Raw genomic sequence first — 27,431 nt, forward strand, 5'->3', positions numbered from 1 at the left:
GTAATTCATCCCCCATATAGTAATTCACCCCCCCTATAGTAATTCATCTCCCCTATAGTAATTCATTCACCATATTAAGTCAATTCACTTACCTTTGCTTCGCGCGTTCTTCTCGCCGTGTTCCCACGCCGTTCTGGTCTTCAGGGCGGACTGTGAGAGGAGAGGAGTTCGTCACGCTGCCCCGCCTACATCCTGGCTGCCCCGCCTACATCCTGACAGCTGCAGAGTCCTGACTTTTGGGGCGGCCGCCCGAGAGGAGGGAGGGGAGCGGGCGCCCGGCACACAGAAGAGCCGCATTTAAGTTTGTAAAGAGCCGCATGTGGCTCGCGAGCCGCGGCTTGCCGACCACTGCCCTATACCAGCATCTATATATATTAGCAATGCTCTCATTGCGAGAACAGAGAGCAGCGATCCTGCAGTGTGTGAGTATACAGCAGCCTGTCAGGCTGTTTGTACACTCACACACTGCAGTGCCAGCCACCCCAGTGCCCCAGTTTCCCTGATCCTCGCCCCACAATAACAATAATAAATAATTCAGGGAGGCCATGTCACCTGTCCCAGTGTGCACAAAACACCCCCATACACCATGCCAGTGTCCTGATCACCACCACACCAGTGTCCTGATCACCGCCATTCCCCAAACCATTGCCCTGATCAACGCCATACACCATACCAGCATCCTGATCACTGCCCTACTCCTAATCACCGCCATACACCATACCAGCGTTTTGATCACTGCCATACCCCATACCAGCATCCTGATCACTGCCATACCCCATACCAGTGTTCTGATCACCCCCATACCAGCATCCTGACCACCGCCATACCCCATACCAGCGTTTTGATCTCTGTCATACCCTATACCAGCATCCAGTTTAAACCCATATCCCATAACAGCGTGCTGGCTACTGCCATACCAGCGTAGTGATCACCGCCATACCTTATGCTAATGTCCTGATCACTATAATATGCCATAAGTGTCAGGCATTTTAGGATCTTAGCTGATCAATTTTAAATATATATTCCATAGTTTGTAGACTATAGCTTTCATACAAATTAAATAATATAAATTGTTTTGGGTTATTTTTACCCCGAAAATGTAGCAGAATACATTTTGGCCTAAATTTATAAAGAAAAAATATCTATTTGCAAAATTTTATAACACAAACTAAGCAAAAAATTAAGCATAAAAATGTTTTCATTTATATAGCAAAAAAAATAAAAAAAAACCCAGTGGTGATCAAATACCACTATAAGAAAGCTCTATCTATCTCAAAATTAAGGATAACAATTTTGTATGGGTGTTGCATGACTGCATAATTGTCACTTAAAGTGTGATAGTGCTGAAAGCTGAAAATTGGCCTGGACTGGACTGTCCAGACTTGAAGCGGTTAATGTGAAAAAACACCATATATAACCCAGTTATTTGGTAAAATATAAAAGATATATAATCTATAATATAAAGAAATAGAATAGATACCAAACATGTCACTCTTTAAAATTGCACACACTCGTGGATTGGTGCCAAACTATGGTACTTAAAAATCTCCATAGGTGACGCTTCAAATATATTTACAGGTCACCAGTTTAGAGTTAGACGAGTTCCAGTACTAGAATTATTGCTCTTACGATACCTAACGTGTGGTACGCTGTTTACAAATGCGGGCGCGACCTACATATGCGGTCACGTCTGCGCATGAGCACAAGGGGACATAGGTGCTTTTAAATTTTTTTATTATTATTTATTTGTTCTTATTTTTACACTTTCCCTTTTTTCCATTTTTATTTTTCCCTTTCTATTACAAAGAATGTAAACATCCTTTGTAATAAAAATAAGGCATTACAGGTCCTCTTTATGGAGAGATCTGGGGTCTATAAGACCCCAGATCTCTCCTCTATGCTGGAAAGCATGAGATCCAAAAAAAAAAAAATCGATCTCTGCTTTCCAGCAGAAAAAAATGGCAGTGTTTACATCTGCCAGAGCCAGAAGTGACGTCAAAGATAGGCAATGAGAAAAATTATTGGATACCCATAAGGTGTAAGGGTAAGTTCTGCCAGTCTCTCAAAACAAATGACCTGAGGACTGTGTACAGGACACTGGAATTGATTCAGACATAGGTTAAATGCTGGCGATTAGACACTGGCAAAAGGTTTGCTGGGACAACCCCTAGTGTTCCAATATAACCCTACCCACTCCCATTAGGCTCCAGTTTTTTGCAAGTGCCCTTAGTTGTTGGGTCTTTTCTCCTTACATAGGTGTATAGCTTGGGAATTATAAGCAGATCCCTTGGCAGCAGGGCTGGCCTGTAATTTTTGCTCTGGGCACATGATCCTATGTTCGACACTCAGCTTGCCGCAAGGTGCTATACAGGTCCAGGGCTTAGAAGTCTAACTGTGCACTTCCAGCTGCCATTTTCTGGCAGTGACACAAGTTGATTGCTGTCTCATCTGTTGTCTGATACCTTCGAGACACAACCATAGGAACTTGGTTAGCTTTTGGGTTATTGTGATTCCTTCATACTGGACATGCTGAATCCCCTCAGTCTTCATTTAGCCCAGTAGAGGAAGATTCTCATTTAGCCATGGCAGATTACAGGCACTTGGTAGTGGGAGCACATGCAAGAAATGGTGGGCATTCTGTTATAGGCCATGAGGCAACTCAAAGTTTCTCTATGGTTGCTAGCTATTCTTAACATTGACACCACTCAAGCCCCCTAATTTGGGCTCCCTTACAGATGCGCACAATACCAAAGGCTCTAAATCGCCACTACTGGACATGACAGGTTCCAACAGCCGTAAACTCTCTTCTGCTTCTCCTCCTCCAACTATATTCACGGATTACATCCTGAATTGCCTGGCCCCATCTCAGAAGTTTTTCCTGTTCCTCATCCTCCAACTTCTGTTTAGAATCACCATACACCTAGCTCTTAGTAACCCATATGCCTTGCTTCAGCCTTGTAAAGCCTCTCTGTCATCTGCTACAACCTTCTGTTTCCTTCTGGAGCCTCCTTTAGGTGCTCTTGCCCATGCAGAGCTCTTCGCTTGTTTCTAAAAATAAATTATCTTTCTACCTAAACCTCTACTGATGTGTGATTCGTTCCAAGTTGCTTCCATATAACCCTTGCCCACTCTGTGAGGCTCCAATTTTTCAAAAAAACTGTTTGGGTCTGGTGACTCGTCTTGTTTTTTCATGTGGGCCAGTTGCTGCAGTTTTGACTGTTTTCTTGCCAGTCCCTCAAATTTGTGCTTGGAAACATCCCATGGTCTAAGAATGAATTCCTTTGTCCTGTACTGTAATACTAAAATAATTGAAATTTTCAAATATCTGTAAATTTAATATCTTGGAGTACATACAGAAAACCGGTCACTCACCTCTTTTCTCTGTAATCTTCTTATTGCTTGCTAAAAACAACTTGAGTCTCACCAAGTGGGTGGGGCCAAATGGATACACAGGAGGGCAATCCCAGCGAAGCTTTTCCCTGTGCCCAATCACCTGAAGGTAGCGGTAAATAACCCATCATGTAAGAATTAAATCCTGTGTCCTGTACTGTACTCCAAGGTATGGTGTTTACAGATTCTTCAAAATTCCTATTTTCCTGTATATTGTAAAGGAAATCTAGCATGTTGGCAATGCCATGTGGTGCTCAGTTTATCGCGCACCTTTCCAAATAGGTCTATAGAAACTTGCTTCAGAGAGACAGATTTCAGTGTTCTAGCAGGTCAGTTTCATCTGTAGTTGATTCCAATTTTTGAAGCCTTGGGACTTGTGCAACCAGGACTTGCATCTACCTTCTAGAGTCTGATAAACCCTCATTATGAGAACACACTCCTACCCATTTCCTTGGAGGAACTGATTACTCTTTAGGCAAGTGGCGATTTTAATGTTTCCATTCATTATTTAGATGACTTGATGTATTTGTTTAGGTGTGCTGTTGGAGTGTACGGAAAAATTACTGCTTGAGGACAATATATACCAAGAAACAAGTGCTTACCCCAGCTACTCCTGACATCTAATTACCTTTTTTCAGTCCTAAGAATGCCTGCCTTCTTTCTTTGTAAGGTGTAGTTTCAACCACAGTTCAAGGCAAACCTCCACTTTCAAACCACCAATAAATACATTTTAATACATCTTGCACTGTCATTAAATCACATTTCTGAAAAACACATTATTGTATTGAAAAATCCAAAACCTTCTTTTATTTTTACCTATTAAACTGGAACCATGCCCACTTTTTCCCAAAGCCACATAAACCGTTACCTTTTCATATAGTGCATATTAATCCAAGAAGATTAAATTAGGCCCAATGTACTGTATATTGTCTGCAGGTCAGTACCTGGATAATTTTACTTGCAGGAATATAGACCTTGCACCAATATGACTGGTGCAATGTCTATATTTGGCATACAGTTTAAATTGTACACTCCTGTTTTTTTAGGCATTTTAGTGCAAGGCTGAAATATCCAAAAAGCTTTAGTAAGATCCCCTGTTGGGTAACCGGCTGCACTGTAAACAAAGTGAGTTTGTCAGCCAGCATGACCCATTCCTGTTTAAATCCGCTCAAATGTCCCTTCTCATTCCACTGGGACTCATAATTTGGTACCGTGTGAACAATGTACTAGTAACTTGGCTAGATGGTACACGGCTTACACATAAGTTTTATAAGCACCAGCGGATCGAAAAATAATTTCCAGGAGGGACACCTGTTTGAGCTGATGTAACTCAGGATCCAGTCCTCTGAAGGACTATTTCTGAACTGGGAGCGCAAGGACAAGGAATGTTAATTATCCTGTTATGCCTTCATATCCTCCAGCTAATGGAGCTGTGTTTTGGGGTTTGCAGCATAAAACACGTGTAACCTGCTGAACTGGACATGATGCTGTGAAATAGGCTCTTTTTTTAATAGGCCTGAACACCTTTTTTTTTGTAATTAGGACCAGCTTTTGCTGTTGCAAGAGTACTGCCCCTACAGACAAGTAACATTTGTTTCATTACTACCACTTATATGTACAAATAGTGATATAAATTTTGACTCACTGGTGATACTTTTCCTGTAGAAAGTTAATAAAGTGAAATACTGGTATTTTTTGCACACAACAGTTGTATCTTGAAAGGTGATATTTAATATATTGTTTTAATGGTTTATGTAATAGCTGCTTATTTTACTGTTACATGTTTCCTTTGTCTTCAGATTGAAGAATGTGTTGTATGTTCAGACAAGAAAGCAGCTGTGCTCTTCCAGCCATGTGGACACATGTGTGCCTGTGAAAGTGAGCTTAATAAAGTTTTTATATCTTTCCTAGCTTTAATTCCAGTTTGAAAGAATACGTTAAAAAGAATTTGCAGGCAAGATATACAGTGCATCTAGAAAGTATTTACAGCGCTTAACTTTTCCCACATTTTGTTACGTTACAGACTTATTCCAAAATGGATTAAATTCATTTTTTCCCTCAACATTCTACAAACAATACCCCATAATGACAATGTGAAAGAGGTTATTTTAGAAATATTTTCAGTTTATTAAAAATAAAAAACGAAAAAAAAAACCACGTACACAAGTATTCACAGCCTTTGCCATGACACTCAAAGTTAGCTCTGGGGCATCCTGTTACCACTGATCATCCTTGAGATGTTTCCACAACTTGATCAGAGTCCACCTGTGGGAAATTCAGTTGATTGGACACGATTAGGAAAGACATAAACCTGCCTGTATAAAGTCCCACAGTTAACAGTGCATGTCAGGGCACAAAACAAGCCATGACGTCCAAGGAATTGTCCGTAGACCTACGAGACAGGATTGTATCAAGGCACAGAGCTGGGGAAGGGTACAGGAAAATGTCTGCAGCATTGAAGGTCCCAATGAGCACAATGGCCTCCATCATCTTTAAATGGAAGAAGTTTGGAACCACCAGGAATCTTCCTAGAGCGGGCCTCCCGGCCAAAATGAGCGATCGAGGGAGAAGGGCCTTAGCCAGGGAGTTAACCAAGCACCCGATGGTCACTCTGAATGAGCTCATGCATTTCTCTGTGGAGAGAGGAGAACCATCCAGAACAACAACCATCTCTGCAGCACTCCACCAATCAGGCCTGTATGGTAGAGTGTCCAGACGGAAACCACTCCTCAGTAAAAGGCAAATTGCAGCCCGCCTGAAGTTTGCCAAAAGGCTCCTGAGGGACTCTCAGACCATGAGAAAAAAAACTCTGGTCTGATGAAACAAAGATTGAACTCTTTGGCCTGAATGCCAAGCGTCATGTCTGGAGGAAACTAGGTACTTGTCCCCACCTGGCCAATACCATCCCTATAATGAAGCATGGTGGTGGCAGCATCATGCTGTGGGGATTTTTTTATGCGGCAGGAACTGGGAGACTAGTCAGGATCGAAGGAAAGATGAATGCAGCAATGTACAGGGACATCCTTGATCAAAACCTGTTCCAGAGTGCTCTGGACCTTAGACTGGGGCGAGTTCATCTTTCAACAGGACAACGACCCTAAGCATACAGCCCACATAACAAAGGATGTGAATGTCCTGAGTGGCTCAGCCAGAGCCCAGACTTGAACCCGATCGAACATCTCTGGAGAGATCTGAAAATGGCTGTGCACCGACGCTCCCCACCCAACCTGATGGAGCTTGAGAGGTACTGCAAGAATGGGAGAAATTGCCCAAAAATAGGTGTGCCAAGCTTGTAGCATTATACTCAAAACGACTTGAGGCTGTAATTGGTGCTAAAGGTGCTTCAACAAAGTATTGAGTGAAGGCTGTGAATACTTATGTACATGTATTTTTTTTTCGTTTTTTTTATTTTTAATAAATTGCAAAGATTTCAAAATGAAATTTCACATTGTCATTATGGGGTATTGTAGAATGTTGAGGAAAAAAATTAATTTAATTTTGGAATAAGGCTGGAAAATAACAAAATATGGAAAAAGTTAAGCGCTGTGAATACTTTCTGGATGCACTGTAGCATTAAAGCCCATCGCCAGGATTTGCACAAAAATTACCCTTGTAGTGGCACCTGGCACGGCAAGTGTTATAGTGTTGTTAAAGTTCTGATTTTTTTTAAATGATTGCATGTAATACTATTTGTTCTACTTGTGTCTTTAACATTTCTTTCCTTATTACACGCAGTTCTAGTAAATACCTGGTTCATCCTGCCATTTCCCTAGCCTTTCTGATTGGCAAGGATATCACAGCAGGTGCTCTGTTTCCCGCGTTGGCAACCATGCTCCTGCGTTGTGCAAGCTCCGGTTATTTTCTGTGAGGAAGACCCACTCACTTCCCCATATCTCTGCTGGATGTCACTCCATGTGACTATCTCAAGCATCTTAGGGGGCGGCTTCAGCTTATGTGATTGACAGATTCTATTCCCCTCTGCTAGAAGCCCCACATGATTGTCTCCTGCATTTTGTGGGGCAAGTACAGTAGAGGTTATTGAGAGATCTATCACATCACAGGCGTTCCGACAGATGCAGTCTCAAAGATGTGATTGCGATTTTTATTTTACATGATCAAAAAGGCTTCCATGTTCTTTGCTTAAAAAAAAAAAAATTTTAAATCAGTACGTGGCCGTAACAGCGCCAGTTGGTCCTGTGCAGCCGCAGAGAGAAAGGATCTGAATTTCGTGCTCTGACGTCTTCAGGTAGTGTAGCAGATTGCCTGCCTGCTTCACACACAGTTTTATGAGTACAGAGTGGAGCAAAAAAGGATGATCGTGACTGGGTATCAAATATCTCCAAAAATGTATTTTATGACAATTTTACAAACTGATTTAATGCACAGTTATTTACAGGTTTCAATTTGCATCGCATAAAGATAAAAATATATTAAACGGTTTAGCCACACTTTAAATGCTTGTAAAGCTAGGGTCTAGAGGAGTAAGGTACCTACACCTTGCTCCAAAGACTTCAGCGCTCTCCTCTTTTCCATGATGCTCCAGACTGTGGGTGGTTCCTCATTGTCTTCACGTACAATACGGGGCTTTTATGAAGTTGCGTGTGGCCGCCAGCCAGTGTGTCTTAGAGAAGAGGTTTCGGTGGACTGGTTATGGGAGCCTGCCAGAGTGAGGTACAGAATAAGAGAAGAATTGCAGTTTATTCCTCTACCCCTAGACCATGCAAGCATTTAACAGTGGGGGGAAACAGGAGTAATTATTGTGTCATTTTCTGAGTTGGACTTGAAGTTTACTAATTATTAGATCTAGTTTTCCATGTTAAATGCATGTAACAACTTAGTGTTATTTATTACTTCTCACAGTACTCCCTATAGCAATGTGGTGTTCTTTCTCTACAGGAAACAGCAACGTCTTTGTTTAGGAAACATTTGGGGTTAAGATGCTGCCCCAAAGATATTACAATGATGTAATCCTGGTACCTGCATGGTATATGTTCTTGGCTGTGTACACATTTGGCCAACTCCTATCTTTTGCACTGTCACAATGTACAGTTTGAGTGAGTGAGGATCAGGGGGTCCACAGTCCTTTCAAATTTTCTAAATGTTCACTTATATTTAAAGCAAACCATTTTCAGAATAATTGAAAATGTAATTGATGCCTGTATTGCACTAGCACTGTGCAATCTGATTGTAAACTAACAAGCTTATTTATTGAAGCAGTGCAAAGATAAATATGATGGCTAAAGTGTAGTATTCCATACCAGTGAGAAATTATCCAAGGATTGAACACTCTGAAATCTGATCGAATGCTATTAGTTATTAGATTTTGCACATCATTGTTACTATGCATCCCAGTACTTAAAGAGAGAGCTGTAAAAGCATCTATACTCATAGGTTAAGTAATTCCATTCCAGGCTGATTAGTACCAATAGAATATGCCATGATTTTAGCCCTGCAGAGAGGGGAGTGTGGCGCCCTTCTCAAATGCAGAAAGGCTAACTTTTTTAAAACTGTCCTAGCTATTCTAGTCACTAGAGGGAAAACCTTACCCTAATCTCTGTAAGAGATACCATAATGAAATATGGCAGAGAAAGCATGTTAAAAGATAAGTTCGCTTTTGGGAACATGTTACATGGTCCATCTGTTTTTAGGGCGGAACATGTAACATGTTTCCAATGCTGCAGCCGCTGTCCCTCCCTGTGACAGATATACAGAAAGAAGTTCCCCCGAAATAGCAGTCACTTTTTAAAAACCGCACAGCTGCGTGGGGCTCCGGCCACATGGCTGCGCCTTTCACTCAGTGTTCTGTCAAATAATGAACTACAAGTCCAGACATCCCGTCTGACAGGTCTGCAAGAGACCTGCATGCTTTACAGGTTCCTGCAATCAAAAATAATGTACATTTTTTTTTATTTGCAAAAAAAGGTGCATTTATTATTTTTGGTCAGAAAATGAACTTATCCTTTAAATATTGCATCAAAAAGCACTGCGATAATTTATAAAAACGTTTCAAAATATACACTCCCTATAATGCACTGTTGTGTATATTTTTGTTTTTAAATTAGTCTGTCCCCTTTGGATTGACATTGGCTTGAGGACAAGAGAGCCCCATATTCCTTCTGTACTGAAATGTATTGTAATTGTATTGTCTCCCTTATATTGTAAAACGCTGCGCAAACTGTTGGCGCTATATAAATCCTGTATTATAATAATATATGAAAGGTGACAGTTTTGTTTATGTAAAATGCTCTAAAGTATGGCTGCACAGTGTAAATCATAATGGTGCATCAAATCCCCAAAACAAAAACGTATTATATTTCAGCTTACCAGTCCTTGATTGTGGTGGCTGTATTAGTTTGCTTCTCTTCTCTGAACACCATAATTCCTGACAGGATAAAAGTTGCTTAAAAAACATGCCGGAAGCTGTGTATTGCACACGTGTTTAGTCATATTTGAGCATTATTAAATTCTGTTGGCCAAAATATAAATGTATTCTGCCCATTGGCATGCATTAACGTTCAAAGCCACCTTAACACTCCTAGCACTTAGATGCGTTTGCATATGTTTAGCTGTGTCAAGTATTTTTTCTGCTCAAAAGCTCCTCTCCTGAACATGATTATGATGCGTATTTTGTTTAGCCTGTAAAAGCTCTTCTTCTAATATGTATGTAAACACCTATGTGTGCATGAACATTTAGGTGAACATAGAGATGCTTTTACAAGCAAAAAAAAAGCGCCAAACACCTGCCAGGTTTTTTTAAGCCCTGTGTGCAAGAGCCCTTAATTTAACCTGATGATTATGCCTTCCTGTCCTAAGATGGCTTCACTCTATGGGGGAGCACAAGCCACTCTTGGACAACAGTACTGTCAACCTGTAGAGAGGATAGTGTCATGTAAAAATGGACTTGAATAAAAGAAAACTTAAAGCTGGACATTTTTAAGTAGTTACAGCAACAGTTTTTTTTTCCCCTTTTAGGATAAACGATTTTAATATAAAAGCTAACCATTTGTAAGCACCCCTTTGTATGGTTTGTCTTAACCCCCTCACTGCCACTTTTGCTGGAAAATGTGGTCTGTTGAAAAATGTCACTTATTGGCAGGATCACAAACTGAATATTACGGGATAAAAGCCTAAAAAAAGAAAACTATTGCAGTCACCACATTTAAGGACCGGTGAACTACAGTATATTTATTTGTTGCTTTTGCGTTCAGTCATGCGTTAAGCTTCTCCTCTTGTCTGAATAAATCTTTCAATACATGTTACAGTCTGATTGTACAATTGGTGCCTTCTAGATTTATAAACAGCTGTGTAGTATAAGTGCATACCTAATTAGTCCATTCAAATCAGGTAGTCTCTAGCCCGAAGTAGCCGTTAGTAAATCTAAAGTACAGATACTGTAGATTGGAACATTTGGCCAGCTTAACATTCCCAAGGTTACAGAGGCTCCTTACTTACCCTGTTGTATTCTATAAATATAACACCATATGTTTGGTGCTGCTAGTATCAACAACTTTTATTTTATGTTTTCCTTTGTGGTACAGTTTTGAAATGCCACCCAATGTTCATTACTTTTTAAGGTCCCATCCTTTCAAATTAAAAATAGTTTTGTGGTAATATTGACAAATAAAAATAAAATGTGATTTGGATGAGCTGTACAGGGCAGGTAATTTCACGCAGAACTATTTCAATTTGTCAGTCATTTTATTACAATGCATGTACAAGGAGTTTTTTTTTTTATATATATCTCCTCGTTACTAAAATTCTGCCAAAAGTACAAAGTGTTAGAGCTGTATGAGTTCAAATAGAAACATGTCTAAATTCTTCACAGGGGGTGTTACTCATATACTATTTGCACTGATATATGTCAGCATGTGGTGAGTGTACAATCTCCTCCATCGTGACTGTAGGTTGTCATCTCCGTAAGCAAAGCTTTGACAGACTCAGTTTTTAGGGCTGATTGACAAAAATAGTTTTTTGTGCATAATAGTCTCCATAGAGCCCAGAGTTCAATTGGAGGTGTGTACAATGCATGGGTATATGGCAACAAAAAGTGTTTCTACGCTTTGGTTAGATCCACTTGTACATGTACCATAGTTGGACTGGTATGATGAGATCCATTTTATTTTTAATGTGTTTTTTCCTATTGTAAGAAAACAAGCAGCCACATAAAGTTATGAAATTCTTGCCATTTTATTTACTTGGAATGCAAGAATCCCTAAACAACCCAAGTAATTTAATTTTGTAAAATGCCAATATGTGCATTCATGTTTTCTAGCACATGGTTTCCTTGGTAATGACGTTTTTTTCCTCCTATTGCTGCTTGAGGATGTACATATTGGTTGTATCCAGTATTCCTTCTAGTATTATAAATCAACAGTCTGCTCCACAAACTGAAAACTGGCTATGTATTTAGCTAATGTTTTTTTTCCACAAGTGGATGTACTCACATGTCCAGTTTTAGGTTGCTGACATATGTGTTAGCACTATTCAAGTTCTCTCTGACCTTGGGAATGCATAACTAAAATACTGCTTCCTCCCTTACATAAACCAATCTGTAAAATGACACATGCTTGGGGATTTTTTTTCTAGTTGGTGTTCATGTTATTTAAATTCTACTTTTCCATTTATTTGTCTTGTCTTTTTAGTGTTATAGTGATATTTGTGTAGATTCATTTTTGGTGTTTTCCCATTGCAGATTGTGCAAGTCTTATGAAAAAGTGTGTTCAGTGTCGTGCTTTAGTGGAGCGGAGAGTGCCTTTTGTTATGTGCTGTAGTGGTAAAGCAGGAGAAGATGTCACAGATGACCTAGGTAAGAAGAGCTAGTTTAATGGCTGAAGGTTTGCCACAGATCGGTCAGAACCCTGCTGCCATGATGAAAATACACTTTTAGCTCCCTTATTTTCTAACTTTTCTTTTTGTACTTGTACTACATACATACAGTGCATTCATAAAGTATTCAAACCCCCTTCAATTCTTTTCAGTTTTGTTATTTTGTAGCCTGATACTAACCTAATTTAAAAAAAAGAAAAAAAAATCCTCATTATCTACACTTATGCATGCCACAAACGGGGAGAAAACCGGAGGTTTTTTTTTTTTTTTTTTTTAGAAAAATGAAAAATCGGTCGTTCAATCAGCCGACGTTACCACTATTGGTAAAAAAAAAAAAGCCGGCTGATTTTTGTCCCGTCTACGGCCGACAATTAATATAATAGCTGTGTCCCTGCAGAGAGCTCCGCTATATTTTACATTTAAAAGAAGAAGAAATAGAATATGAATAATAATAAGAAAAAGTTGCAACGTATCTATTTGTATCCATTTCGGATACAGATGGTTCTATACGGATACAAATAGATACAATGTTGCAACCCTTATATTTTTAATTGTCAAATATCATAGCGGAGCTCTCTGCAGGGACACCGCTAATAGATTTGACATTTCTAAGTATTGCGGTTGCAAACATTGTATCTATTTGTATGGATACAAATAGATACAGATGTTCTTCTTTTTCTTTGGTCAGCTCATGCGTATTTTTTTAATCAGGAAAAAGATCATCCGATTTGCTTATCATTGCCGCAAAAATCGGCTGATGGGCAAAATCGGCCGTTTTTTTTCCCAACATGAATGATTAAAAAAATGTGTCAAAATCAAGAAAACCAGCCGACCAATTCAGCCACTAACAATCCAAAAAATCGGCCGATTATTTTTTTGGATGAATTTTCGGCCGGTTTTCTCCGTCTTTGGCCTGCATTAGTTCCCTATAATGACAAAGTGAAAACAGAATTTTAGAAATGTCTGAATTTATTAAAAAGAAAAAAATTTCACATGTACAATACCTCAGGTATTCAGACCCTTTACTCAGTATTTTGTTGAATCATCTTTGGCAGCAATTACAGCCTTGAGTCTTTTAGAATATGACACAGGCTTTGTACAGCTGGGAGATTTTCTTCCAGTCTTCTTTGTAGTGGTTGTTCTGAAACACTAAATATAAGCAACATTAAAGTATGGGAGAGCATCTTTAATGCAAAGAATGAAATGTAACAATTTTGTGTTGCTGATTTTTTTATTTACGTGATTACGTTATGGAACAAATATGCAGATAAGGGCTTCTGACTTGTCTCTGCTTTTTTTTTTTTATCTGTATGAGACCTCCAAAGTATGGAACTTATACTGCACTCACTCTGAGACCATAATCTAGATTCACTGGAGGTTCAGAGTGATCGACCATCCACCTCCACTTTTTATACACATCCTATATCAAAAGTGGGTACACTAATTCTTTTCATTCATTCGGAAAAGAATCCATGATAATTAAGCAGTTAGAAAGTAATTCAGGTACCGCACACCACCTTGCAGTTCGGAGGGTCTTTTATTTCAAGGCACAACATCATGCCATGCCTATTGTCTGATCTGCATGATTGTTGTGGGTCATTGCCCCATAAAAAAATGAAAGCTATTGAATTCACATAACTGACAATTTTTCTAATGTCCATTTCTATACATAAGTTGATATGTAGGAATGCTTTAGAGAATTCTATGAAGTCTTTAATAAGCTAAACTATCAGGTGTTTTTTGCCAACCATTTCAAAACACATATATGCCCTTTGCACACTCTACAGTGAGTGTAGTGACTGCAGCTGCATAATTTTTATATTTTTGGCGCAGATCATTTAGATTTCAAAACCTAGGGGGGTTTCTGTGTGTTTCAGCAATTGTTCTGTATGCAACCTTTTGTGGTTCTTTTTAATTAAGAAAAAAATACTGTATGTCATGTGTAATGAATTAAAATTTAAGGAGGTTCAGTATGTAAAATTTTCTTTCAGCAAAGGTCTGAATCTCAGATTTGTGCTAAGACTCGGGTCATTCACATCACAGCCCAACCCCTTACCTGCACAATCCCCCCTTTTACATCCGTGTCATCAGTCCTTCCCTTTACATCACAGCCCCTTTACATTAGTGTCATCAGTCCAACCAAAATTCATATATCAGATGGTTTTGCATCTATGTATATTGATCATATGTCATTGTGTTTTGAACTCTCACACTGAGTGTGTTATACCTTACAGTAGGAGGAAACATTCCAGCTTTACAGAAGGACAAGGACAACACCAATGTCAATGCAGATGTGCAGAAGCTACAGCAGCAATTGCAAGATATTAAAGAACAGGTGATCAAAAAAAAAATGTTGAAAAATGATTAATGAGCACTAATGAAAATGGTCTACACTTTCAAGGCTCATGTTTTTCTGTTTTAAAACAGCATGTGTTTTTAGGTGTATTTTGACACTTTATACAAGGATTTGTTGCACTTCAGCACTTATGTTTGCTACATTTTCCTGTACAGTGGGAATGTCCAAACTTTTCACCTTCTTGGGCCACATTCCATGAAGAGGAAGTGTCTCGGGCCACACAAAAATACACTAACAATAAAGCTGGGTAACATCACCCTCCTAGAAAAACGCTGGAGGTTCTGAAGTTTCCAACCCATTTAGAGGGTCTTGCTTTCCCTAACTTTTATTTGTATTATTTGGTATCTTAGTTGGTGACCATTCATGATTGGCTGTATTCCACCTCAGCTAATGCCTGTATTACCACTGAAGCGGCAATTGCTTCATTCGTTAGAGACATAATATTGTTTACAGGCATTGAGTGCCCACTCGTCCAGGTACTGCAATGTTAAACACTCCCTCTCCTTCTTTTGCACAGTTGTGAATCGTGTATCCAAGGCATTTGGTTGACATCTCCCAATAACTCTCTGTGGTTTAATGCTACACTGCATGAGCTATATTCTTTACCCAACCCTCAACGGTGGTCCTCCCGAAGGGTGAAATATTTGTCATCTTTTTACTGTGCAAGACTTTAAGTCCTTTCAACAGTTACAGGAGGACTTTAATTTGCCATCCAATTATTTATTTTATTAACGCCACCATGCAATATGTGTACAATTTGGGTCCCTGGATAACCCCATACAACTGACACTCTTAGAAAAAATGCTAAGATGGCCTGACCCCACTAAGCTTATTTCTACCTACTACTCTGCCTTTGTGACAGACTCCAATTCCAAGTTCCTCGCTGCTCAGGTAAAATGGGCTTCATTGGATATATCATTTACAGATACAGATTGGTAGGAATTTAGTGACATCGACAAAAAAAAAAAAGCTCATGTCTTCCAAGGGTAGAATTAAACAAATGAAAGTTTTTTTAATTTTCACCTTACTCCTGCCAATTACATACAATGGGTTTATGAACCTCAGCAGACTGTTTCAGAGGCTGCGGTCAGATTGCTAATTTCTTACATTGTCTCTGAACCTGACCGGTACTCCAGGGATTTTGGGAGGAAGTAGGTTCTTTTTATTTCTTCTACTCAGGGGCTACCTAATATTTATATATAAGCCCACCCCAGAACCCTCTTAGATCCAGCCTTGTGGCAATTAACTTCCTGGATCTAGCCAGACGTTCCCCGGGCCACAGGTTGGGCACCCCTGATGTATAGTATATCATAATGCATGCAAATGCAAAAAAAGTATATGAAAACACATGCATTGCAAATGCAAAAATGTCATTGTGTGTGTATATGTCTGTGTGTGTATGTATGTGTGTGTGTGTGTGTATGTATGTATGTGTGTGTGTGTGTATATATATATATATATATATATATATATATAGTAATAGATATTTTCTTTTAAAATGTTGGGTTGTATGTTTTACTCAGCAGTGGCTCAATTCATATGGCTTCACAAACAAGGAGAGGAATTTGTAATCAAATCTCATTGGACTGAGCTGAAGCTCATATTTTATTTTTATTGTCAAGTATCAAGTAGTACCGTAGTACTTGTTTCTTATCCTGATGTGTTATCTCTTTGACTTGAGCTTTGTGTGGCTTAATTAAAGCATTTTTTAGGGTTGCACACCTTTAAACTGTAATTTCTGACTGTCTTCTGTCAGATTGACAGTACAACAGTTGCCTTTTTGCTCTATTAGGGGTACAGGGATTTGGAAACAGCCTGGCTCTGCTTCCACCTACAGGAGATTGGGACACTGGTAGAATAGTTGATAAAATCCCTCCTCTACTCGGCATACCTCAGTTTTTTTTCATTTCCTAGGAGTTTGGATGCTGCCTCCTTCAGCTCTACTGAAAAAAAGCTTGTTTTTGCTAGCCATCTTTTGCTTTGTGAAATTTTTCCTTTGTGTCTTTAATCAAGATACACCACTTTCTACACCACTGCTTGAGTTGGCCTTTGTATAGTAGCCATGCAGATCTGCATTTCTGCAACATTTGATTTAGAAGCTATAATGAAACCAGGGTGCACTAGATGTGCAGGGAAAGCCTGGAACATGAACTCTAGTCATTGGGCATTGTGGTGCTTTCCAGACCTTTTGTATACTGTGTTAGAGCCAAGGCACAGCCCCAGGTGTGACCCTTTCTGAAGATTCACACAGTGAGTAAGACCAGTTGGCTGAAGTAGTGGGAGTTTCCTCCATTTGCACCTTTGTCTGTCTTTCCAAATTTCCCATCACCTCCTGATTTTACGTACGCTAAGGGTCAAGGCTGAGGGATCGAGTGCTGACCCCATCTGCTAGGCGGAGTGCTGCACACACTTCATGCTCTCCTGTCATTCAGCATGGAGGAAGCACCATCTCACTGCCTGCTGTTTGAAAAAATACATAGATCTCCAGTTTAGTTCCACCGCATGCCTACAGTGGTCACCTGCAGCCACCTGGAACTCTCATCAGTACTGTGAATACTCAAGACCTTGCTTCACATTGGACCTAGTTGCTTACTGCTATGCAGTGCAATATGTTTTGCCAAAGAAACAGAGGTCAGTCCAGCTGCCAGGGGATACCTTGGCCCACGCTCCCATTTAACCCAGTGAACTCTGGGATGGAGCCGACTCCCATAATATTGGACCCCTAATAGATTTGTTTGTTTTGTCCACGGGGACCTCCATGTCCACTGTGAACTTTCTGTCTATGCCCAGTTTTAGAGTATTCTAATCACAAATCAGATGCTCTAAGCCTGCCCACAATGCCATCACTGGTAGAGTCTGTGTCTTACTCTCCTGAGCCCAAAAGTTGTCATTTTGAGTCCCTAAAAGTCTATCTTGGAAAAGACTGTTTTTGGGTTACCACAACCTTCTGTAGTTGACTCATAAACAAGGGTTGCTTCAGACCTTTTTGATGCAGTGCCTTTTGACCAGCATCTGGAAGATCAGCGGATGTTTTATGCCTTGGGTCTTTCTGTTACATCTGCTTTGAGACCTTTCCTTATTTGGACTGAAAGAACCCTAAAGAATCCCAGCCCCACTTGATTGTGTTCTGGAACATTTCTCCTTTGAGAAGGGATTTGTAAACCTGGTGGTTTTTGCCCACTGTAGATGCACCTGTCAGGACAATCACAGTTGAATTCTCCTCATAGATTCGTGCTTGAATGAACTGGTTTGGTCTTTTGACTTTAACCTGATCTGTTATTTTTTATAGAGTGCCTTTAAACATCTGAAGCCTTGTGCTTTAGTTGTGAAGGCTTGATAAAAGCCTAAAAATGTTTTAGATGGAATTGATGTCTGTAAAATCGCAATGTACATGCTAATGATACTCCCAAAGAATATTTGATTTGCTTACCATTCGAGGGGTGTTGTCTTTTCAAACCTGCTCTTGGCACCGTCAATGGCAAAGCCATGGGTGAATCTGTGGAAGAGTCAGAGCAATCCCCCCCCCCCTTTCCCTTTATCTGCTTCAGCACTCTTAGGCTTTAAACTAACTTTAACTCCTGTTGTAGGGTCCAGAGCCATAGGCCTTGTGCAAGAAGGTGTGCCTCCACTTCTATAAGTGGGGACTGCATGTACACCCAAGTGGTATCCTTGGGTCGTTTGCCTCCCCTGCATTTGGGTGCTCAGAACACCCTTTTTAGCCCACTGGCTAACTCCTCATCACCCTTCTAGTGCCTCTGTATTCAGCAATATGTCTTTTCAGGCCTTCCTGGGTTCCCTGCATGCTGGGACCTCTTGTTCCTGTGCAGGTTGGAATTTGGTGTTGAAAGTTGTATCCTATCTGGAATTACATTGCCTCCCTCAGGAGAATTTTTTCATCCACAGATTCTGTTGAACCTTTTGCAGTAATTAGAACCCCTCAGCATTCCCCCTCTCCAAAGGGGACTCTTGGTTTACAATGTTGGCCAGAACCAGTTCCTGCTGTTCCCTTTCTTGAAACCTGATCCCTCTATTCATATGATCACTATCCTTATATTGAAAATATGACTGATCATGCCACAGAAACTTTTTTTTATTTACGTGCCAAAATTTAACAATTTCTGCCAGAGTATGCAAACTTTTGAGCACAAAAGCGTAATACGAATTGTCAAAAAAAAAATAAATACAGCGCACCTATCATAAATATCGTGACAATGATATTTGCAACATGTAATCAATGATTAACTTTGTATAATTTTTTTTATAGTCCACATAATAAAATCCAAATGAAGGTTAGACATTCAAGGAACACAGGGATATAGAAAATACTCTATATTGACCTTTCTTACCCGGGGTGCTGCGGCATCCTGGTAGAGAAAGGCATGTCGATCACACTGACTGTTCCTGTGCTGAACTGAACACCGACACAGCAGGAGCGTGGTTAGGACAGTGAAAAAAGTGGAAGGGGGAGATGTCTTCCAGAGTGTGTGCTGTGCATTCTTCTTCCCCCTACAGTGTTGTACCTGGCAGTGCCAGTGCAAGTACAGTAATGCAGTTTCTGTGTGTCTGTGTTTGTATGTATGTGTATAGGTAGGTAAGTGTTTGTGTGTGTGTTTATACACTACTGTGCAAAAGTTGTATGTAGGTGTGAAAAAAAATGCTGTAAATTAATAATGCTTTCAGAAATAGAAATGTTAATAATTTATCAATTACCAAAATAGAAAGTAAATGAAGACAGGAGAAAATAAAATCAATATTTGGTGTGACCACTCTTCTCCTTCAAAACAGCATCAGTTCTTCTAGGTACACTTGCAGACAGCTTTTGAAGGAACTTGGCTGGTAGGTTGTTCCAAAACATCTTGGAGAAATCTTCGTTTAATCCCAGACAGCCTCGATGCTGGGATTAGGGCTCTTGTGAGGGACAAATCATCACTTTCAGGACTTCTTTATGCTGAAGATAATTCTTAATGATCAATGGCTGTATGTTTGGGGTCGTTGTCCTGCTGCAGAATAAATTTTGGGCCAATCACACACCTCCCTGATGGTATGGCATGATTGATAAATATCTGCCTGTATTTCTCAGCATTGAGGACACCATTGATCCTGACCAAATCTCCAACTCTATTAGCAGAAATGCAGCCTCAAACTAGCAATGAACCTCCACCATGCTTCACTGTTGCCTTTAGACACTCATTATTGTACCACACTCCTGCCCTTCAGCGAACAAACTGCCTCCTGCTACTGCCACATAATTCAGATTTTGACCCATCAGTCCAGAGAACCTGCTGCCTTTTTTCTGCACCCCAGTTTTTATGTTTTCATACATATTTAATAGTTTCCATGTTTAAGGTATGTCTTTTTGGCCACAATTCTTCCACGAAGACCACTTCTGGCCAGACTTCTGCAGACATGGGTTCCGCTGTTTTCTGCCAGTTCTGTGCTGATAGCACTGCTGGACATCTTCTGATGTCAAAAGGAAGTAAGGATGATGTGTCCATCTACTGCATTAAGATTCCTTGGCCAACCACTGTGTCTACGGTCCTCAGCGTTGCCCATTTCTTTGTGCTTCTTCAAAAGAGCTTGAACAGCACATCTTTAAACTCCAGTCTGCTTTGAAATCTTTGCCTGGGAGAGAACCTGTAGATGCAGTATAACTAACTTGTGTCTTGTTGCTTTGTTCTGTCTTGCCATGGAGTATGACCTTTGACATGAAACTTCTTTCACAACCTCACCTTGGTAGCAGAGTTTGGCTGTTCCTCACCCAGTTTTAAGCCTCCTACACAGCTGTTTTTGACATTGATGATCATTAGCACCTCCTTAGTGTAGTTGGTTAATCATACACCTGATTCAAATCATACAAAATCCCTGACTTTGTGCAAGTGTAAGAACTGATGCTGGTTTGAAGCCAAAGGGTATTCACACCAAATATGAATTTGATTTAGAGTTTTCTTCTGTTCGCTCACTTTGCATTTTGTAAACTGATAAAAAATAAATACTTTGGAAAGCATTCTTACTTTAGAGCATTTCTTCACACCTGCCTAAAACATTTGCACAATAATTATATATAATATATATATATATATATATATATAGGCAGGACAGTGGCTAAATGGTTAGCACTTCCGCCTGGCAGTACTAGGGTCATTGGTTCGAATCCCAACCACGGCACCACCTGCCTGGAGTTTGCATGTTTTCACTGTGCCTGCGTGGTTTTCCTCCGGGTACTCCGGTTTCCTCCCACACTCCAAAGACATGCTGGTAGGTGTATTGGATCCTGTCTAAATTGGCCCTAGTATGTGTATGTATGAATGTGAGTTAGGGACCTTAGATTGTATGGCCCTTGAGGGTTAGGGACTGATGTGAATGTACAATATATATGTAAAGCCCTGCGTAAATTGACGGCGCTATATAAGTACCTGAAATAAATATGTGTGTGTAATATATGTATGTACGTACATTATTTTAATCCTGACACCTAATCCTGTACGATCAGAAGTGCTTTTTTTTAGGGCTTGTTCATAATGGCACCAAGGACTGTTGCTCCTCTGAAAAGCAATCCATGCTCAGATCGCTTTTCAGAGTCATTTGACAGACAGTTAAAAGGCAATACGTTGTCTCCCCAATGCCTGTTTTTACTCCTAAATGCAGCATCACCATGCCGCAATGCATGTAGTTGCGGGTTGGATGCAGTGCGGTCCCCTTCACTTGGGGCTGTACTTCCAGCTGCAGCTACACCATGTATATTACTGTGGCTGTTGTCTCTGCAGTTAAGGGTGCTGAAAATGCAGCTCAACCCATTGTTTTACTGTCCCCAAAACCTCACATGATTATCTATGCAGCTGCGGGGTAAAGGGTTCCATTCATTTCAATGCGCTGCTCTGCCTGGGAGGCCTAGATTAATTGGCCCCTTTTCCAGTAGTTAAAACCAGCCCAGCAACTTTTCAATTAAAATATATCTGCAATATGTTGTAAAAGAAAACGAAAATTCCCTGCAAGGAAATGAAACCGTGTTTTGCAAGAACAAACTAGCCAGCGAATAAGTAACACTCCAGTTGGAATGCAGCGTGCTGTTGATGCTAGTCGCATAATGCATGTCATCTACCTAGGAATTTTCTTTTGTTTTATCAGTTACATGCATATAATATGCGTAAAGTGTTTGAACTCAACTGGCTTAAAGGGAACTGTACGTTTTTAAATAGTTTGCATATTTTTCTTTCCCTGTAGACCATGTGCCCTGTGTGTCTCGATCGGCTTAAGAATATGATCTTCATGTGTGGTCATGGAACTTGTCAGCTCTGTGGAGACCGGATGAGCGAATGTCCCATCTGTCGGAAGGCGATAGAACGAAGAATCTTATTGTACTAGACTCCTCAATTTATTATTTTGTATATTTTTCAAGTTGCTTAGTTTTGGTAGTGCGGATAAGTTGGCTTTCATGCTACGTTCGCTGTTAATTTGCTGGAAATGATGTGCAAAAGATTGGCTTTAAAATGTGTATTAGATCCTGCCACTGGTCTTTTACAAAATCTCAGCATACAGCTGTCTTTGTTATTAGTACTTATATGTGTCCGCTTACTTTGTGTTGTGTAAAATTAGGAAACACAAAGGAATTCTTGTCTTGTATTTGTGAACTTTAAAATGATCGGTGGCTCGATCAAATCCACATTTTCTGTTTCCTTTTTAATGCAAAAAGTATTTATTTTCTATTTTTTATTTTTTTGTTTAAATTGGCAAATTAGTCATGTGCAGGGGGATATGTGCAGCCTGTGTCAGCAGACAGCATTGCTTTCTAATAGGCCTGCAAGTGTGCCTTGGCCTGGAGATTCCTTTTGCTGTATTAGATTTTCTATCTTTTTCTTTGTTTTTCAGAATGAGTAATGGAATGTCTTTTATTCATTTTCAGATACAGTATGTCAGAGGTTGAGCTCCCAAAGGCAGAAAAAAGAAGCTAACTTTTAGAACACTATGAATGTAAAATTATTCCAAGCCATGTTTCTGAAAAAAACTAAAACAAATAGGCCACTCCTATCACTATGCGCACAGTTACAAAATACAAAAAATAAAGACACAGCACAATATATCACATATTGCTGCCAGAATGTAAGCTTGGCTTTGCTCTCCTGATTTTTTAAGAATTACCATTTTCTTCTGTTGCTGTTAGAAGGCAAATGTTTTATTGGAGCATGTCTTGGATGGCCATGGTAGACAAATTTTACATCTATTGAACCCTTCATATAATTCCCCTTTTGTTTCCTCACTGACCTTCAAGTTGAACAAAAGGAACTCGTGGCAATTATTTTTTTTTTTATAAATATATGTTATTTTGAACACTGCAGTTCCCATCCTGAGCTGAAAACAGTACAGAAGCCTATTGTGGATGTCAGTGGAGAAATGCTTCTTGTCTGACATTCGTGAGGACCTCCAATTTGACCTGCTTGCTAACTTGACCTATCTTTTATCATTTAATTGCGGATTTCAAGCTTTTTTTTTTTTTCAATTTAAACATGTCATTTGACATCGAGTTTAGCCATTATTTGTCTTTGCAAAAACTGCTACATTGTCCGAAACCTGTTGCCTGTTTTTTTAATGAAGGCCTCACAAATTTAGCTATGCTCCACCTGGATAATGGCAATATGTGCTGCCATTGCCACACTTTTAACACTACATTTCAGTGGCACACTGTTTTAGTAGCGCCCCTTCGCCTCCTGCACTCTAAATGTTACATCAATGGCAAACTAGAGGTACTGGAAAAGGGAGGACTCGTCCAAAGAAAGGAGAAGCCTTTAAATCAAGTTGAAAAACTCTGGGCCAGTTTATCTTAAATTTGTTAAAGAGTGTGTAAAACCTGTTTATGCGATGTATGTGAATTGAACAAGGACTCGAGACAAGTGTTAAAGCTAAACTCCGGGATAAGCAAATATTGAGTAAATACAAGAGTCATGTGTCTTCTTCTTGAATCTTGGTGTGATCTGTGTGTTTCTTCCAGACCTGTGCAGTAATCCAGTGTGAAACTTTGCCTCTGAAGGAGCTTCCTGTAATAAAAGTCAGTCATTGCTGCTCACTCCCCATGTGTATAATAACCGGTCTGGTCTCTGCCCCCTCCTGTGGTTTTCTGCAGGCAATCTGTGAAGAGTGGAGCCTGCTGGGACCCTCCCACAGCTTTGCTTTCTGCATAGGCTATGTACAGTACAGGGATGCCACTGCTACCTTTACAAGGTAATTGTCTGGGTTTTCCACAGTATTTGGTGCCCACAACATGGCTTTATATTCTGTGGGGCTATTTAAATGAGTTTTCGATTCCCAAAGTTCAGCCTTAAGGATAGGGGTGCATTTTTGTGAGACAGGTGTATAAATATTAATCAGCCAACTACATCCACTCCTGTAATCTGATGTAAAAGCATTCATTGTCCTGCCGCTCTGTTTTGTATTGTGTTATATGAAAACATAAATTGCTCTAATCTGAGAGGTTGTAAGCAGGTTGAAATCTAGAGGGACTGGACAAGAATGTTTGCTTCGTTTTATAACTTATACACCTGTGAATGATCTCAGCAGGGGTTCAAGACAAAGTAGTATTAATGAAAATCTGACTGAAAGAGAAACATCTAATTAGGCTTTTTTCGAAGTAGCCATTCTCTGAATGAAGTGCCACATATTCCAGGGTAATGAATTGTTCACTGAGTTCATGCCCTAAAAATAGTCTCCAGCACAAGTCAGACAAAGGCTTATTGCATGAGGACCTAATCATACAAGTGCTTTGTTAGATGATGAAAACCCTGTAACCTACAATATAAAAAGTTGCACAAAATAGAGAGATTTGATTAAGCAAAGCAAAAACTACATTTACATGTTTGACTACATCCTTTTACCATTTGTATTTTACACATTTTCTTAGAGTATAAAAAACAAGCATATTATGAAAGCTAAAAATGTATTTTTCACAGTACACTTTTGTCACATTCCCATTTGTATAGGGTGGCAGAGAAATTATACACGAAAAGAAAACTATTTACTGTTTAAACATTAATCTTGGATATATGACAGTTACATTTTATTTTTCATACGGTCATGAAAGTCATACAAGGTGACACTGTATAATATTTAGAACTGTATATGTCTAAAAAGCACATTTGCAACAGTACAGACAAGATGAATATACATAACGAAATATATATTGTAACATTTCTCTTGTTTCTAGTTTTTTATCTGATTGTACATATCAATGGACTCTAGTATCACAGTTATTGAACTGTGGCTTTTCAGTGAAACAGTTGAAAGCGATGCATTATTACTAGTACTAAAAGAAAGCAAAAAAATAAACTGGACCTATAAAGGGCAAAAAGCTTTGTTTTATTTTATTTTTTTACAAAATAGGTTCAGGCAAACTTCTCAGCAAAGAACTACTTCTTGAGTGATTGGTGGTTCGGTTAGTCAAGCATAATCTCATGATGTATTCAAGAGTGGTAATAAGAGAAAATGTCTACCACCCACATAAGTAGGATGTGACAGTACAGGTGGAATTCTGTACATAACCAGTCTACTGAATGACTGCATATTGTGATGATTGCATTTGTTATAAATGCATTCCTGCGTGTATATAGAGAGTAAATCCCACTGCACACTACCAAAACTTCACCTGGATGCTCTACAGTTGGTGAGATGTAGACCACTAAGCCTGGTCAGGTCACTAACAACACAGGAGCACTTCAAAAAACATTTTGGTGCCTCACAACTTGTAATAAATTAATTTATTTAAATATTTGTACCTGTGTGCTGGTCCTATTAAAACAGATATATTTTTGCCCTATTCACATTATTACTGATATACCTTTGTATTATACTGAAATAATGTTTGACCTGTCACCGTTTTATTGCAGCAAATCAAAAAAGGCAGGATTTTTTTTTTCCTATTCTTCAAGCATTGTTATAGTATGTTACTTTTTTTTTTTCTCTCTTGGTCAGAGTTTTTTTTTTTTCTTTTTCTAAAGAAAGTTTACATCCATTTTTGATACCTGTAACATTGTTATGGTAACAAACGACACACGTAAATACTGTGCTATGGAATACACCCCATATTCCCGAGATAAAAAAAAAGTCCATTGCAGACCTTCACTTCTAGATGTGCACTTGTAGGCTGATTTCACCTTCTGCCCTCTGTTTATCCCATTTTGCATATTGTGTTCTCCGTTAGTATGCATTCACACATGTGAATGCACCCTGCCTGTGATCAGATGCAAGAAAGCAATGGGAGTCTTTACTGATCTTACCACTATTTACGCCCCCTCGTATTTAATCTCTCAAGTAGCGATCACATGCAAGTGGGTTGGACCTGGGTGCAGGCAGTCTGACTCCAGGGTCTATCACTCGCAGGTGATCGTTACATGAGCGATTACATGTGAGTGGGTGCGATTAGCTGTCAGAGCCAGCAGTCTCATTGGTTTCAATGGGGCTGCCTACTTACAGCTAATCACTGGAACCCTCGCTGGGGTTCTCGCGTCTAATCGTAGGCAGATTGCATTCCCAGGTGTGAGTGCAACTTTAGATAAAACTAAAAAGAGCCACAAAAGAACATGACACACGTTCAATAGCTGCAATAAATATTACAGCCTGGGGGGTGAAGTCTTTGGGATGTCACTTGTAGAATAAGAAGTCAGTGAATAATGCATTTTGCTGGCATCTGCCCAAAACTAAAGTATAATTATGTGTGGACTGACTTTTTTTTTTTTTTTTTTTTTTGGAAATGCTGAAATCTGAGTGATGCACAATGTGCTGAGAATGAAGGATGACCATTGATGGTCATTATCCATGAAGTTTTTTATTTTTTTTTTTGTAACCATTTCTTTTTAAAGCTTGATGTAGGTTATATTAGTTTGTGTATTTTCATTTATGTCTTGCAGTCCTGGAACCAAATAACTGTATAGCTAGGCCTCAAAGTATTTTGTAAGTTGCTCTAAAGTTTAATTGCCTGTTATGTTACAGCATGGCATATGCTTTAATAAAACTAACATTTTACAACTGGTGTATGACTAGTTCCGTGTGTAGCATCAGAGGGTTAAAGTCACATAATTATTTTTTTTTTTTATAAACAATTTGCTAATAGAAATTACATAGTCTTGCATTTTTTTTCCATAATTATTCTCCGCACCTTGCAGCTTAAAGTTACCTGGTCACCCACCTAATCTATTCTCAGTAACTAAGGTTTTTACCTGGTTTTCCCTTCTGCGTTGTCCCTGTTAAGCAGTACAACATTTAAAAACGCAAGGAAAGCAGTACTGCTGCATAGAGTCTCCAGCTTCTTATTCACTAAGAGTTCTAGGCATGCCTACAGTCTTACTCCTAAGGAAACTGACATCAATAGCCTGGATCGTTGTACACTGCTTGAGTTAACACTCTCCCCAAAGTCTCCCTTAGCTCCATCAGGTGCGCCCCCCTCCTATTGATTATCCTTGGAGGAGTTCTCTACATATTAGATTTTATGGGCCAACCTTTCACTATGTTTTCTGACTCTGAACACAGTGGCATACTTCTATGCCTTCCCCTTTGGAATCTTTTTCAGACATTCCTGCAGCTGTAGCGGCTTCTGAGCCTTCTGTTGCAGAAGTACAGACTGAAAGGGAGTCTCACAAACACTTAATGATTTTGTTCATGAGAATCAATTTGCTGATTTAGAGCTCCCAGGCTTACTGATACCATCTGAGCTCTGAAGTTGGCCATACACTGTTAATTTTAGAAATGTTTGCAGATGTATGAAAAAGGAAAAACTGAAATATCACATTGGCATAATTATTTAGACCTTTTGCAACAACACTTGAAATTTAGTTCAGTTGCCTCCCATTTCTCTTTATCGTTGCTGAGATTTTTCTAC

At 39.5% G+C, this 27,431-nt stretch overlaps 1 protein-coding gene across 1 annotated transcript in view; it reads left to right on the forward strand.

The window, feature by feature from the left end:
* The window catches only part of MIB1 (MIB E3 ubiquitin protein ligase 1), a 142,739-nt gene extending 116,154 nt beyond the window's left edge, over window positions 1-26,585 (forward strand). Inside the window, exons 18-22 of the mRNA XM_089678377.1 lie at window positions 5,190-5,268; window positions 12,083-12,196; window positions 14,451-14,551; window positions 21,794-21,927; window positions 22,473-26,585. Coding sequence (XP_089534503.1) covers window positions 5,190-5,268; window positions 12,083-12,196; window positions 14,451-14,551; window positions 21,794-21,927; window positions 22,473-22,521 — 477 coding nt within the window. The 3' untranslated portion in view covers window positions 22,522-26,585. The remainder of the gene's footprint in view (window positions 1-5,189; window positions 5,269-12,082; window positions 12,197-14,450; window positions 14,552-21,793; window positions 21,928-22,472) is intronic.
* The last annotated feature ends 846 nt before the right edge of the window (window positions 26,586-27,431 follow it).

Source organism: Staurois parvus, unplaced genomic scaffold (genome assembly GCF_062004578.1).
Source record: "Staurois parvus isolate SC_StPar_1 unplaced genomic scaffold, SC_StPar_1.0 ptg000015l, whole genome shotgun sequence".
NCBI classification, from domain to species: domain Eukaryota; kingdom Metazoa; phylum Chordata; class Amphibia; order Anura; family Ranidae; genus Staurois; species Staurois parvus.